The sequence below is a fragment of the Periophthalmus magnuspinnatus genome, chromosome 5 (assembly GCF_009829125.3).
Source record: "Periophthalmus magnuspinnatus isolate fPerMag1 chromosome 5, fPerMag1.2.pri, whole genome shotgun sequence".
Lineage (NCBI taxonomy): Eukaryota > Metazoa > Chordata > Actinopteri > Gobiiformes > Gobiidae > Periophthalmus > Periophthalmus magnuspinnatus.
This window is the reverse complement of record NC_047130.1, coordinates 32,747,547-32,762,740: the sequence shown is the minus strand read 5'-3', so window position 1 is coordinate 32,762,740 and position 15,194 is coordinate 32,747,547. Positions and strand designations below refer to the sequence as shown.

General features: G+C 39.0%; 3 protein-coding genes across 3 annotated transcripts in view; 1 reads left to right on the top strand and 2 right to left on the bottom strand.

Moving 5' to 3' along the window:
- The window catches only part of agtrap (angiotensin II receptor-associated protein), a 106,173-nt gene that overhangs the window by 44,319 nt on the left and 46,660 nt on the right, over nucleotides 1-15,194 (top strand). The gene's annotated exons all lie outside the window — the stretch shown is intronic.
- LOC117371078 (transcription factor HES-5-like) lies at nucleotides 6,319-6,826 on the bottom strand. The gene is made up of 2 exons (XM_033966677.2): nucleotides 6,758-6,826; nucleotides 6,319-6,655 (listed from the first exon to the last, which is right to left on the bottom strand). The coding sequence occupies exons 1-2, from the start codon at nucleotides 6,818-6,820 to the stop codon at nucleotides 6,353-6,355; spliced, it is 366 nt and encodes a 121-aa protein (XP_033822568.1). The 5' UTR covers nucleotides 6,821-6,826; the 3' UTR covers nucleotides 6,319-6,352.
- Nucleotides 10,635-11,202, bottom strand: LOC117371640 (transcription factor HES-5-like). The gene is made up of 2 exons (XM_033967335.2): nucleotides 11,117-11,202; nucleotides 10,635-11,014 (listed from the first exon to the last, which is right to left on the bottom strand). Exons 1-2 carry the CDS (start codon nucleotides 11,177-11,179, stop codon nucleotides 10,655-10,657), a joined length of 423 nt encoding a protein of 140 aa, XP_033823226.1. The 5' UTR covers nucleotides 11,180-11,202; the 3' UTR covers nucleotides 10,635-10,654.

Below are 15,194 nucleotides of genomic sequence, written 5' to 3'. Positions count from 1 at the left end.
TGGACAGATGAGTCAGGAGCTCGTAGCACATCCTTAGATGTTGGACCAGCTATCAGGATGTCTTCCACATACTGGATTAGAATGCATTTTGGATTTAGAGTGAGATTGGTCTCACTTTTTCTCAAGAAATAATTGAAATATCCTGGAGAATATTTACATCCTTGTGACATCCGAGGATAGGTGTATTGGTTCATAGTGGCCGCCAGTTTTGTCATTTTATACCAGTGATTTATTTGTGATTCTTTGAGATTGCCAGGGACACATGTGGAGCACTTTCTTCATCCCCTCTGTAGCAGGGTTTCAGTTCTTCAGGTATAGTGACAGCCAGGGCCATGCCTTGTGTTCCTAGGTATAGGCATGGATATATTATAAGGAACGTTTTCCCATTGCCTCTGTCCTAGTCTTCATCAAGTGCCATCTTCCATTTCTTGCCTTCGGATCTGTTAAGACCTGTGTCCAGTAGACTGGTGGTGGGTGCTTTCAAATCTTCTCACATCAGGGGATAAATATAAAATCTTGATGTGGTTCTTTGGTTCCAGACTTCTTATCAATGTGAGAGTCTGTGATTTTGTGAGTAGTTTATGTTCTTCTGGACAGAAAACTAGAGACAATGAGAGTTTGTACATAAGATTGTTTCGCAGTGTGAGATTTCGCAATCTCGTAGGTATAGAAATTCATGTTCAGTAGTTAAATCCTTCATGCTTACTGCCAATGGTTGAGTGAAAATTTTGGTTCTGGTTTTACCAAACAGCCAGAAATGGACAGTCTTCATAATCAGTGGAAATGGCTGTCTTATGCAGGAAACTGTGGCTCCTGAATCCACTAAATATATGTCAGTTTGTCAAGACCACCATTGTTTGCTTCTCCACGGTTTCAGTGACTGGCCTTGGTATGGCTGTAGGCCCCTTCAGTTATTATATTCATCAAAACAGTTGCAGTCATCAGGATATTGAGCACAGTCATCTTGGAGCTTAGGGTAGTCCATATTGTTGTAGACTTTGTTGTGTCATCATGGTTGGGGCTGGTTGTATCTGCAGTTGGACCTGCTTTGGTGGCTAAGCATTTTGCATGAAATTTTGATTGTGCCCCTGTTGTGGCTGACTTTGTTGTTTTTTAATGGGCAGTCTCTTGACCAATGTCCAGATCCACCACCTGCAACATTGATTGGGTTGCATATTCATGTTTCCTCCTCTTCCTCCTTGTCCTCTTTCTCCAGGAGCCGTGTGGATTATAGCCCCTGGGTTCTTTTGGGCTGGAGCAGGAGCTGGCGGTTGTAGTATGACTGGTTTTTGGACAGGTGGAGCTCGTTGTTGTTGTTGTTTTTGTATCATCTTGATTGCAGCAAGTTGACTAGTTGTAGGCATTTCCATATTTAGTTTCTGCTCTTCATGTTCACTGTTGGACTGGAGACATTTAGAGACAAAGTGCCTACATTGCATATCAAATTCTTCTTCTGGCTTAGAGTGAAGGCCCACTACTTCACTCAGGCGTTCTTGAACTGGTTTTGGGAGTCCTCTGACCAGAGCTGAAAAAAACATCACTGTGGCTCCAGTTTCTGTCTGCAGGGGGTCTCCTGTTGTGTCGTAGAAAAGTGACTTGACTCTTTGTATGTGTGGAAATCTTCACCACTCTTCTTCTGAAGGGACAGCAATCCATCATGGAGCATAGTTGGGAAGTGTTCTTACAGAGGTGGAGCCTGAATGCGACCAGGCCTGTGTTATTTTGAACTGGTACATGGAGCTTTCATTGTATTGCTTAGCGTATGTTTTCTGCAGTTGTCCCATCAGTGACTCTCACTATGGCAGCTTGTATGTCTCCCCAGCACAGCAGAGTCATGTGTACTTGAGCAGGGCAAGGAGCCAGGCCAGTCCACTCTGGGTGATGCATGGGGGGCTCATCATCATTTTTAAGCTGGAATGGTTAGTACAGTGGCGTATGTCCGGGTATTACTCTCAGTGGTGCAATGTGGGCTTCTCCTGGTGTTTCTCCTATGCTTCAGTCCAGCAGGTCAGTTGGTGATTCTTTGCGATTTCCATGGAAAGGTGTCAGTTGTCTATTTATGAATGTGTCTTGGATGCTCTGGGAGTCCACTATAGTGGTGAACAAGCCCGTGATTGGCTGTGATTCCTCTGGTTTAGCTTGTGATGGTGGCAATGTTCATAGCATAGCTCTTCGTTCCAGAACATGTAACATGCTTTTATTGAGTGGCTTCAGCATTACTTTGCATTACCTTTTTCTTAGGTTCGTCTGGGTCAGTAGGGCTGCCAGAATCCCTTGTTCTGTTGCTGGTTTGTCATGGGGTTCCCTTTGACGCAGTGTCTGGTAAGGTCAGTCAGCTGTTATGTTGTTGCCACTTGTGAGTCCAGAATGTTTGTTAGTGTATTGACTTGGAGTTGGATATCTTGAAGTTTTTCATCTGTAGGTGTGGGTCTAAGTGGGACCAGGGACAAGGCCCCTCCCTTCACTTTGTGTGTTGCTCCTTGTATCATTTTTTGGACTGTGGTGAGGGTAAACAGGTTGACTTCTCATGGTTAGTATGAAGGTGTGTATGTTGTTGTAGAGCACACTGGAGTGTTTGGGATGGACAAAAAAGGGTTGGAGGAGCTTGTGGACACATCAACCATTCCGTCTGTAGCCAAGGTATGTGGCTTTGGAGCTGCTTGGACCATTTCTCCATTTTTTTGTGCGACCTCGAGTTTGTCTTGGTGTTTAATTTTGTCTTCATTCAAAATGTGGCCACAGACAGTCAGGGTATGTCTGATGATGCATGGCCTTTGCTGTGTCATACCGCAATGAACTAATCTTTTTGCAAAATATTTCTTAAACAGCATTTTAATCAGTGTGATTTGAAGCCTTAGCTTATTTTGGATCTGGTTTGTCCTCACAAATCTTGCTCTGTAAATGCCCTAGGAGCTCAGTAATTTAGATAAATTGCTCTGCCATTTCGTATTATCAGTTTCAATATTTTTATGCTTAAATACAAAATTTGTAAAGAAAAGAATATTAATTTTGAAATTTGTACTGTCACTTTAAGAGTGTGTCAAGCAGCATGTAATCTACAATTAAAAACCTGTTAAAAAATAAAACACACACACCCACACAGTGGGTTTAACCACATAGCACCTTCAAAGGTATCTAGCACACACTGAGAATTAAGAATATGTATCATACAGCACACACGCTGTAAACTACTTTCAGAACGTACCACACAGCATGTATTTCATACTCAACAACTAGTTAAGAATATCAACCATTAGTTAAGAATAAAAAGCACACACTGTGGGCTTTGCTTGGCCCTCATTTAGTTACCTCAATATTTATTCTCTGTAAGTACTAGTTACCTTGTCACCCAGTGTTTTTATATTCTGGTAAGCTTACTGCTTCTATTCCTCAAAACTCCTTTACTTTGTGCACATACTTATTAAAATCATTCAAACATAGGCATAAAGTCTGGTGAGGTTTCTGCTTACCTTTTAGTTGGGTTGACCACTACTTTGGAGAATGTCAGTCAATATGGAGACTCTATGGGGTTGTCACTAGAGGCTGTTGATGGGCACATACATGCCGTTGCCCGACACCTTTAGTGAAAACCCAGCAAGAAAGAAAGTCAAGTACCGGTAGTCAATTGTTGAGAGTGCCCGCATTCTCCACCAAGTTTCTGTAGGTTTCTGTTGTGTTGCATGAAGAACAGGCACAGAGACACAGGAATCATTGTAGATCTTTATTCTTGGTTACACCAATACACTCAGGTAAAAGGCAGTGTTCAGCTAAATTAAAAAATACAGTTTAAAGCAGAGTCAAGCGAATAGAGTCTAAAGCAGTGTCCAAAGTAGAGGTGAATGCAAGGTGAGTGTTTTAGGGGTATCTACCAGAGTGGGGGTTGCACATAAAGAAATTTAAACCAAAGTCGAACAAGTTGAGTTTATAAGTGGTTTATAACTGTCACACATTCCTGAGATGAAAGGGACCACAGATAAAAAAAAAGGTGGCCTTAGCCAAAATGACCAGAGCATAGCTGTTATTTTCCCTTAGTGTGATATATGCCATTGCTGCATGGGAAAAAGAATGTTTCGCACCTTTGTAAGAAAGTAAGCAATGTATTACATTTGTATATTATTGTATATTATTGTATATTGAACCCTGCATTTACTGTAAGACAAAGTGTGACTCACATGACCAAAACAAGTATTGTTCTATTCAAATTCTCTTGTTTAACAGTAATGTCCTGTCAGGAATAAAGCCCATTCTCTGTTATTCTGCTGCTGTCTTTATGCTAATGATTAAGTCTTTTACAAACCCGATTACTACAAGAAGAAATGCCACACTTCAATGATTCGTCACAATTATTGACACCGTGGTGAAACATCATGAAATGCATTACCATAAACGTTTGTGACCAACTTTATGAAATCACACTTTCTGAATGATAAATTAATTTAATGTCACATGAACAGCTATCAAAATTACATTCGTTTTTTGCATAGCCATTGCCATAGTTTATTATTGTATTGCTATAGTTCATTATTGTAGCAGTGCTTATGAGAAGACGAGAACTTTATTACAGCTGTGTGACACAGATATATGTTCAGGACATGTACAACATGTTCTACATCTATCTATAAATCTAATCAAATAACTAAGCAGGGCAATGACTTCATAGGCATGTACTGACTCATGACTTGTCACCCTGGTTAAACCAACAAAACATGTGTCAGCAATCGGAGCAAGAGACAACAAGGATGTACAGCCTGATAAGACTGTGTAACGTGCCAAGAGGCCTGTCTGGCCTGTGCACCAACGAAGAGGCGCTAAGTCTAAAACCATGGTTGCCTCCCACTATAGTATGAGTATAAAAACTCATTGTATAGGCGTAAATATTTAGTCTCTGCCTGAGAATGTAAGTTGCACAGACTCCGTGTACAAGTATTGCTCTTTACTGGGTGATTGAGTAAATTCCTTTCTGAACTTTATCTCTGTTTCAAGATTATTCTTTGTCTTAGCGGAAACTAACGAACACGAGACGAAAAGGCTAAATTCCTCAACAGAGTAAGGATCACTTAAATAAAAAAAAAAAAAAGTCGTAATGTTACGAGAAAAAAGTTGTAATATTACGAGAATAAAGTCGTATTTTTATGAGAGTATAGTCTGCTGTGTGTGAATGAGTGACCAGTGCGTTATGAAGAATTTGGAGCATTTTGTTCAAATATAGCAATTTCTTCCAAATCTGTATGGTTCCTCCGACTAAACAAACTCAAATGCTTGCAGTGTCCCTTCAAAGTACTTATACTAATGATAGTGTGGTGATGGTGGCCTAAAAGACACAGTATTTCATTGTGCGTAAACCCCAGTAGAAAGCTTATCTGATTTTTTTCTCGTAGGGCCCGCATAATTTTTAAAAACATTTTTTTATTTAAGTGTCCCTTATACTCCGTCGTAAAACTCCTCCTTTTTGTTGTACTCAAAATTACATTGCGACCTGAATGATTAGCAATTCACAGAATTTGTTTTTGACATGCTTAATACCAGCAGCCTCTCTGATCATCGCCAATTACTTTTTCACACGTCACATACATAAGCAAAGTGAAAGCTGCATTATCGTACGTATTAAGAGATTAGTGAAGAGTGTTCTGTAACAGATTACACAAAATTAAAACAATATCAAAAGGTTATCTTTTTTTATTATTTAAAATCTTCAGTGATGATGCATCACAAGAGCATGCAGTTTGTACAAGCCAGTGCTCTTACAGGGTAGAGGACGCAGTCTTTATAAAAGACACAATTAAACATGGTCCAGCCCAGTGTGGACCACACCAACAAGTTAGACAGACTAGACAAGTTCAACAGGTCTTACTGACACACACTGTCACCACAATGTGACACAGGTACATTAGAAGCCTTCACAATTAAAGGAGCCACAACAACATAAAACCAATATGTGACCAAGTTTACACTGGATCAAGCACAGATTTCATCAGAGAAGATACAGCAGAACACTCCCACTTACAGGAGAAATACTCATTATAAAACTAATGTGTGACATGACATTTGCTTCTGTTTAAAACAACACAAAATCATTCAGATTCATATAACATGTATGATAAAGTATCTTTCAAATGAAAGTTAAATATGTCAAATGATTTCTATAAGAAATATATTATTGACTTCTGCGAATAAGACGAAAATGTCTCGAATCAAACACAACTTTTCAGTTGGAGAACTTCTTGAATTTCCACAGGAAATGCAATATAATATAAAACATCCATCCAAGAGATTTTTAAATGCAGAAGACCTCTGAGGATCTCAAACCAGTGTGGTCTATAGTTACTGTGTCAGTCTGAGCACAGTGCAGGCTCTACCACGGCCTCCAGGGGGAGCTGCTCACTGGACTCTTGTCTTTGCAGGTGGTGTTGTGGTTGTACAACTCAGTGCAGTGGCTCTGCTGATGGCTCTTCATGTGGCTCTGGGACGGGAAGTGTGTCTTATTCTGCTGCTGCAGACATGTGAGCACAGTGACGGTCATCTCCAGGACGTCTGCTTTCTCCAGCTTGGAGTCTGGCTGTTGTTGGAGGAACTCTGCACACAGGAGAGACTTGAGGTGCTCAGTACTGCTGTTGATCCTCTCTCTGCGCAGCTTCTCCACCACAGGCTTTCTCAGCTACAACAAGACACACATAAGTTGATTTATTCTACAAAAATGACGGAGTCAAACTGCACAAGCCTGATAAAAGTCTTAGTAGAAGAATGAAACTGGTTTTACCTTGTGAGAGACACTGAGGTACTCCTGAGAGGGGCCCATCGCTGCAGTGATTGTAGGAGCCATGTGTGGATGTGAGCTGTAGAGCTCTGTGGAGAGAGTCTGCTATGTGCTCATTCAGCCTCATATTTATAGAGCCACATCTCCATATGAATGTGTGGGTCTAGGTCTGGGACTAGTTTCTCACACTCTCAGCCAATCAGAGCACAGCACAGACAATGGGAGCTGGAGCATGGCACATGCTGTTATGGTCCGGGGTCAACTCTGAGGAGCAGGTGGACACTTCACACTCCTCCTCATCTCAGCTGCAAACAGCAGTCACTAAACTATGGCATGTACAGTCACTCAAACATTCTATTCTGCACATACAGGTGCTTCATGGACAAGCACAAGGTACACAGGTTTAAAACATGGTGTTAACTTGAGGGAGAGTGAGTGGTGAATGTCCCATGTGTCCTGTGTGCTTAGGTCAGAGGTCTTCATCTACTGTCCCTCTGCGGCTGTGAGTGTGTCTCCTCTGGTTTCCCACACTCTGCCTTTCACTGCACTAACAAAAGGAATGTGCTCCATTAGTCACCTCATGCCATGTAGCTTCATAAATCGATACTTTTGTTATGGTTTGAGCCAGTTTTGAAATCCTTAGAACTCTGAATTGGAATGAAACTGAGATGCATTTTACCTTTTACATTTGAAAGTCAGTAAATTGTCAAAAGGAACCAGCAAGAAGTATGGCCCACAGTGAACATGGTGCAGAAGATGTCCATGAGGACAGCACGGTCAGGCCAGTGGTTAGAGCGAGAATTGGCATATACCATTGCTTAACAACATTTTAAAGTATTCACATTTTTAAAAATGATTTATTAACAAGCACAAGCAGGCCTAAGATTTTAAATAATTGGCATTTGCATTAATTTGGAACCCCTCCACATTAGGTGAATCTTTACTTACGATCTTTTGAGGGCACACCTGTCTCTTTGGCTCAAATCAATTTTTCAATTTCAATTCAATTTTATTTTTCACCATGATCAACATATGTAGGGCACATAAATGCACACACATGTAACAACATACACATCTACACACCGATTACATGCTATATACAGAAGTGTATATTGTACACATATTTCCGTTTACATATACATGCAGTATATAGGTATATAAATGACATTGTGAAAAACATGGAACCCCAAGAAGCTGTAAAGTTTATGCAATGGGGTTCATCACCGTGTGCAAAACACACCATTTGATGGCTTGGCAGGTTGTTGTGTTTTACTTTTGCCATTAGAGTTTGACACGCTGTTTTATGAAATCAGAAAATTGTAAGAGCAGAAAAAATTATATATATGGCTCCTGTGCTGGGCGTGGTTTCCCACAGTTTGCAACACAATAGAAGCGTGTCCGTTCTCAGAGGCATCCCATCTGCCATTGCCCCAACAAATTGTCTTGAGCACGTGTAGTGTGGGAGACTGGAGGTGTTCTTTAACCTGACAATATTCACTTGTGGTGTACATTCAATCTATGAGATATTTTTAATAAGGAGTACCTTTAAATACAGATGTTCTAATATGCAGGCATACATCAGTTATTTAAAGGGAACATACTTGACTTTTATAAATGAAAATCCACATCTTGGTGAACTATCACTATGAAGACTATATTGCATAGGAAGTCAAAAGATCTGTTACATCATCATTTTACTTTTTATTGTAAATAGTATGTTTTTATGTATAATGTATAGTTTAATACTAAAAAGCATGTATCCTTTAAAACAGATGGATCATGTCCCTTTAAATTTCAAATTCACTTAAATTTAAACCAGGATGACACTGACTTCACTCATCATCTCTTAATATAGGACCAACAGAAACAACGACAGAATGGTTTGGTACTCAGTTTTGGATCTGCAGGACAGTATCAAGGAGCAGCTTTTTAGGTAAGATTAAATGTGTTTCTTACTAAATGATTCAGTTCAGTATTTTATTTATGTATTTCTAAAATCATTTAAAAACGAGTTTAGCTAAAATTGTGAAACACAGGCAGATTTTTCAGCTGCAAGGCAACATTAAAATCAACATCTCAATAGAAAAAACTTGTGTAATTAAATACTTTAAAGCAAATTAAAGTCATACACAATATTACAAACTCATAGTTGCGCATAGTTGAGTAACCATTAAAATATGCATTTGTGTCCCTCAGGTGTAAGCTCCATGTGTTGGAAAGAAAATGCAGCAGTAAACTAGAGAGGCTGAAGGCTCTGCTTGAGCAGCATACACAAAATGGGATCTCAGAGCTGCTGGACAAAACGCTGTCTTTATTCACACTGAGGAAAACCATCCTGCTACACAGCGGCTACTCCAAATATTCACAGGACATTTTACGGCTCTTTTCTGAAGCTGAGGATGATGTCTGTCCACTGTTTTTATAGACACCAAAAAACTCAAAAAAGATTCACAAAGATCACCGACAAGGCAAGAAGTTGTGGTACAAAGTATATAAAAGTCTCTATTGTCATTGAAAAAAAAAAAAAAAAAAAAAAGTATGATTCAAAGAAGTGGAGTTTATCAAAAAAATACATATGTGGTTAATTTGAGAACCACAAAATGTGATTTCATTCATGTTTAACCAAAGAGTTTGATGTTAAACAACCTGTGTTTGTTTTTACCCTATAAAGGGTGCAATGTTACAAGAAAACCTTTATTTTGTAAAGGGCATTATAATGTTTATATTTCTTGGGAGATTTCTTATGGATCTTATAATTAAAATAATAATAAATAAAGTGAAAAGTGAAAACATGCAGTCTGATACTTTTAGTGAAAATGTATTAATTAATGTTTTTTCCCCTCATATTAAAATTGTATTTTCCCTTATTAAAAACAAATATGTCTCAATTTCATGAACATAAACAAAACAGACTTTTAAGTCCATTGAAAAGAACATTACATACGATTTTGATTATAAAGATATGAGGTAGATTTGCTCAAATATAACTTTTACTGTTAACAACTCGTTTATTCATTGTGCTAAAAGATGAAAACAAAAACAAAAAATAAAACTGTAATTGCAGTTCATGTTAGTTCATACTGCGGTTGCCTCCTGGTGGATATGCAGCTGAGCCGTCATTAATAAATATTTTGGTGTTGCCTCATTTTGAGTGGTTTTCAGGCTTTCTCCCAGGATAAGCAATAAGGACGCCATACCTTGATTAATTACCACGATTCTCACTTGACCCAATTGCTTTACTTTGGCATAGAAGTCTGCATCCAATGACAAGAAGAGATTTAATTATTAACTATGTTTGTTTCATTTGAATATAAGAACATGTCAAAAATTCAGTTTTTGTGGATTTTTGTGGATTTCTGCAAATTTCCATTTACACTGGACTTATGTAACAAGACAATGACACGAAAAGTTTGTTTTTTGTGATTGTTTTAATGCGCATCACTTGGCTTGAAGAGATACATTCATTTAGTTTTCTAACAGTAAAGCCTTCACAGAAGGAATGAATGCTGACTCTCAGAGTCATAACAGCAGTTGACTGATTGAGCCCCACATCAATCAGCCTGTCCAAACACAGACTACTGTACACAGTACAATTTACAACACACCTTTCAACAGGTGAGTCCATCACATTCATATTATGAAAACAGATCTCCCAGATACAGACACAAACAAGGCTTCATAATGCATTCCAATCTGGAATAAAAATATTTTAGGAAAACCTCTCAGTTGTGGCATGATATTCAATAAATCAAAGACAGGCTTCTGATTTCTACAAATATTACAGAGCCTTTTTAAAGGCATCCTAAAATGCAGCAGATCCAACTTGACAAACCATAGACATTGTTTATTTCAAATGGAGACCTCATGCAGCTTTAATGCATTAAGATCCATATCCAGGCTCTACCACGGCCTCCAGATGACACTTCTCTCTTGACTCCTGTCTTTGCTACAGCTGTGGACTGTGCTGAGAGTTCTCTCTGTAGAAGACAGTAGCAGAAGTCCCTGGGACTGACTGTTTAGATTCTCCTTGGACATGAAATGCGTCATCTCCTGGGCACATCTGGAGTAGCCCTGGCCCACAGCTCCATTCTGCTGCTGCAGACGTGTGAGCACAATGACGGCCATCTCCAGGATGTCTGCTTTCTCCAGCTTGGAGTCTGGCTGTTGTTGGAGGAACTCTGCACACAGGAGAGACTTGAGCTGCTCAATGCTGCTGTTGATCCTCTCTCTGCGCAGCTTCTCCACCACAGGCTTTCTCAGCTACAACAAGACACACATAAGTTGATTTATTCTACAAAAATGACGGACTCAAACTGCACAAGCCTGATAAAAGTCTTAGTAGAAGAATGAAACTGGTTTTACCTTGTGAGAGACACTGAGGTACTCCTGAGAGGGGCCCATTGCTGCAGTGATTGTAGGAGCCATGTGTGGATGTGAGCTGTAGAGCTCTGTGGAGAGAGTCTGCTATGTGCTCATTCAGCCTCATATTTATAGAGCCACATCTCCATATGAATGTGTGGGTCTAGGTCTGGGACTAGTTTCTCACACTCTCAGCCAATCAGAGTGCAGAGAGGGACAATGGAAGATGCAGTTCAATGAATAGGGTTATTGCCTGGGGGATAATGGTGAGTCTCTGGGGAACAGGTGGAGGGTTGGGGCCATAGACTGACTGTGTGAATCAGGGAAAGTGCTGACCCTGAGTCTGACCAATGATATACACTCATCACGAAACTGAAGACAGAGAAGGGAAAGTATTTATAACTTGTACTTCAGGTACTTCAGTAAACATCACAAAATGTTATGTACGATGTACATACAACATTTAGATGTTGAACTTTCATCATCACATATATATATATATATATATATATATATATATATATATATATATATATATATATATATATATATATATATATATATATATATATATATATATATATATATATATATATATATATATATAAAATTATCTTGGCTTATACATTTCAAGTAAGAATATAAAATAATTTGGCTTTCAACCTTCTATAATTTGACAAGGCTTTTAGAATGGGTGCTTGACATCCTTTGATGTCAAGTACTTTGAGAATGTAGAAAAGTGGTATATAAATGTAACCATTTGCAATTTAGAATTTAGCTTTAAGATTTGTTTTTAGCTTATAGTGCAACTCTGTCCCCTCAATACCCTAAAGTGAATTTCTAAATAATGAGAGCAAAGCAGACAAAAATATCCTGTGAATGTCCCTGTAATCCTCTCCCTGTCTGCATTCCTCCTGGTTCATGACAAAAGCCTGATAAGTTTGACGATGACAGGAATTTCTATTGAACGACTGGTGAGACTAAATTCACCATTACAGACTCCATAATTAATGTGATGCTCCCAGACACACTTCTTTTGTCTGTGCCGCTGTGAAAGGACGAAGTGTGGGAAAGCAGGGGAACCCCAATCACACACAGACTGCAACAATACAGGGCAATAGATGTGTCTGACAGACAGGCTGGGATTCCCACAACACTACATTTAAAGCATACATTTAGTGAAGTTATGGCAACATTATGCAAATAGATGTGAACTGTTGCAGATTCTATGAGAACAAAATAAAAACAAGCATGATGGGCATTGTATTTTAATTTGTTCAGACTTTAACTTTATATAACTATATATTGTAATGATTTAATATTTTGTGTTTAACTCAAAGTTAACTTGCTTTGTTCTTGTAACTGTTTATGTGTTGTTAATGTAACTGCTTTTGTATGTATGCTTTTGTAGCTAGGACACACAGGGCCCCTGCTGTCCCAGGACATCATGATAAAGGTAACATCAGGCTATATGATGGAGCTCTGTAGTTACACCACGTTGACTGGTTAACAGAAGGACAGTTAAACTGTCCAATCAGAGAAATTTAGTTCACATTTAGAAATTTAGTTCCAGTCCTATTGAAACTAATCTGAAAGTTGCTGTGTTTAATCTTAGATCCTTATGTAACAAATCATTTTTAATTAATGATCTTATTTCTTCTTTTAATTTTGACTTTATTTTTGTAACTGAAACATGGCTAGACAAAAACACAGGTAATGCAATTCTAGTGAAATCAACTCCATCCAACTTCAAATTTGAATCTGAAACACAAGCAAACAAAAAGAGTGAAGGTGTGTGTGCATTTTTAGGGATAAGTTAGTTACTCCCAAGTTGTCATTTTGGGGAGGTTTCATCTTTTGAAATAAAGCTAAAACACCCTCCATACTCTACTTAGTCATATACAAACCTCCCCAGCACTGTCTAAATTTTGTTGATGATTTTACCAAGATGCTTTCAGTCATATGCACGGACTTTGATGGTTTAGTCATTGGTGATTTTAATGTACATGTAGATTATGTGTTTGACAGAAAAGCTAAAGAGCTCAGTTCTGTCCTTGAAACCTTTGGTTTGACTCAGCATGTCAGCGAGCCCACCCACAACAGATGACACACTCTAGACCTGCTTATTACAAAAGGAGTAAATATTTAAAATGTCAATGTGGCGGATGTTGCTCTGTCTGATCACTTCTGTGTCTTCTTTGTTCTGTCTGTTATTCCCAAACCAGCGGATGGTCCTGCAGTTGTTCGAAGGAGACACATAAATGATAAAACAGGGGCACTGTTCATGGAAATAATACATTTTGAAAATGCCTCATGTTCTAATGTTGATGATTTGTTGAACTCTTTGACTTTGAGTGTTTTGAACGTTCTGGAGACCATTGCCCTGATGAAGGTTAAAATGGTTAAAGATAAGTAGAAAGCACCATGGAGGAATGATAACTCGGTCCGGGCACAGAAAAGGGAGTGCTGGAGGGTTGAGTGGAAATGGCGCAGGCCAAAGCTCAACTTTCATTATGAGAAAAGATGCCTATGTACAACCACAGTTTATGTTGAACAAGGAAGAGGTATTTGTCAGACATTATTGGAAGTTACAGTAATAACTCTTGTGTCCTATTTGCAATAGAAAACAGATTACAAACCCTCTAGTTCCGCTGCCATTAGAACTAATTTCCACATCTAAGTGCAATAAATTTGCAGTATTCTTTAATGACAAGGTTCAGGGCATTAAAAAGTCATGAATTCCACAACGCAAATAAAATCGTGCAGCAACAATACAGGGCAATAGATGTGTCTAGACACTTAGAACTGAGTCACTTTGCACCTGTAACTGATATAGCTGTCTGAGAGATTGCCACTAGTCTGAGTTCGTCTACAAGCTGCCTCCCTCGTGTTACCCACTAGATTTGTCTGTCTGTGCTCAACAGTTTGCTATCACTACTCACTTCCATAGTTGACATGTCACTTCAATCTGAAATGTTCTCAAGAGCTTTGAAACCAGCGGTTATCAAGCCTCTCCTAAAGAAGGATGCTACAGTACTGAACAATAACCCATGCCATTTTTAGGCAAACCCCTTGAAACAGTTGTTTAGCGACAGCTTATTGACTTTCTCCAAATTAACAACTGGGACCCCTTTTGTTCAATATCTATCTCAATATCTGAATATGCTGCAACAGATCAGTGTGTGGATGCAAAACAACTTCTTCCAGCTAAACTCAGACAAGATTGAAGCCATAGTCTTTGGCCCAAAGAAACAAAGAGAACGTGTCAGCAGTTACCTCAAGTCTCTCTCTCTAAAACCTTCAAATCAGGTTGGAAGGTGATAGGGGATTTAAACTTGAACTTTACCAGCCACATCATATCCGTAATATGTGCAGCTTTTTACCATTTAAAACATTGCAAAAATCAAAAGTATGCTGTCAAACCCAGACTTGGAGAGACTTATCCCTGCATTTGTCTCCAATAGGTTCGACTACTGTAACGGCCTGTTCACTGACCTCTCCAAATGAGAGATACGACAACTGCAGTACATCCAGAACGCTGCTGCTTGGGTCCAGACAAGAACCAGGAAGTATGAGCAAATAAGTCCTAAGCTGAGGTCTCTGCACTGGCTTCCTGTGGCTCAGAGAATAGACTTCACAGCAGCTCTGCTGGTGTACAAGTTTCTCCATAGCCTAGACCCAAAGTACATCTCCCACATGTTAGTGGCATATGAACCATCTTGCACTGGCCTCCTGCTGGTGTCTAGAGTTAGGACTAAATGCGGGAAATCAGTATTTCAGTTTTATGCAGCTAAAACCTAGAACAGTCTTCCTGAAGATGTGAGACAGGCCTCTACTTTGACTATGTTTAAATCGAGGCTCAAAACAGTCCTGTTTAGCTTTGCATATGACTGAAAGGCTTTTATTCTACATTGTTCTCTTTTAATGTTAAGTTTATGGTTAATTGTATGCTGATCAGGATGTGAAAGTTCTATTCTTCAGTTACTGGTCTGTTTTTGGAAACTGGCTCTAGTGAATTGAGACTGCTGTTGTTTTGCTCTTCTTTTGAAGTTGGTTATGGCCAACAGTAAACCTTGTGTTC

Bases quoted from the DNA above. Each gene is read 5' to 3' on its own strand.
- LOC117371078 (XM_033966677.2), bottom strand. From the start codon at position 6,820: ATGGCTCCTACAATCACTGCAGCGATGGGCCCCTCTCAGGAGTACCTC. The intron at 6,656-6,757 runs GTAAAACCAGTT...GTCTTGTTGTAG, and splicing joins ACCTCAGTGTCTCTCACAAG to CTGAGAAAGCCTGTGGTGGA.
- LOC117371640 (XM_033967335.2), bottom strand. From the start codon at position 11,179: ATGGCTCCTACAATCACTGCAGCAATGGGCCCCTCTCAGGAGTACCTC. The intron at 11,015-11,116 runs GTAAAACCAGTT...GTCTTGTTGTAG, and splicing joins ACCTCAGTGTCTCTCACAAG to CTGAGAAAGCCTGTGGTGGA.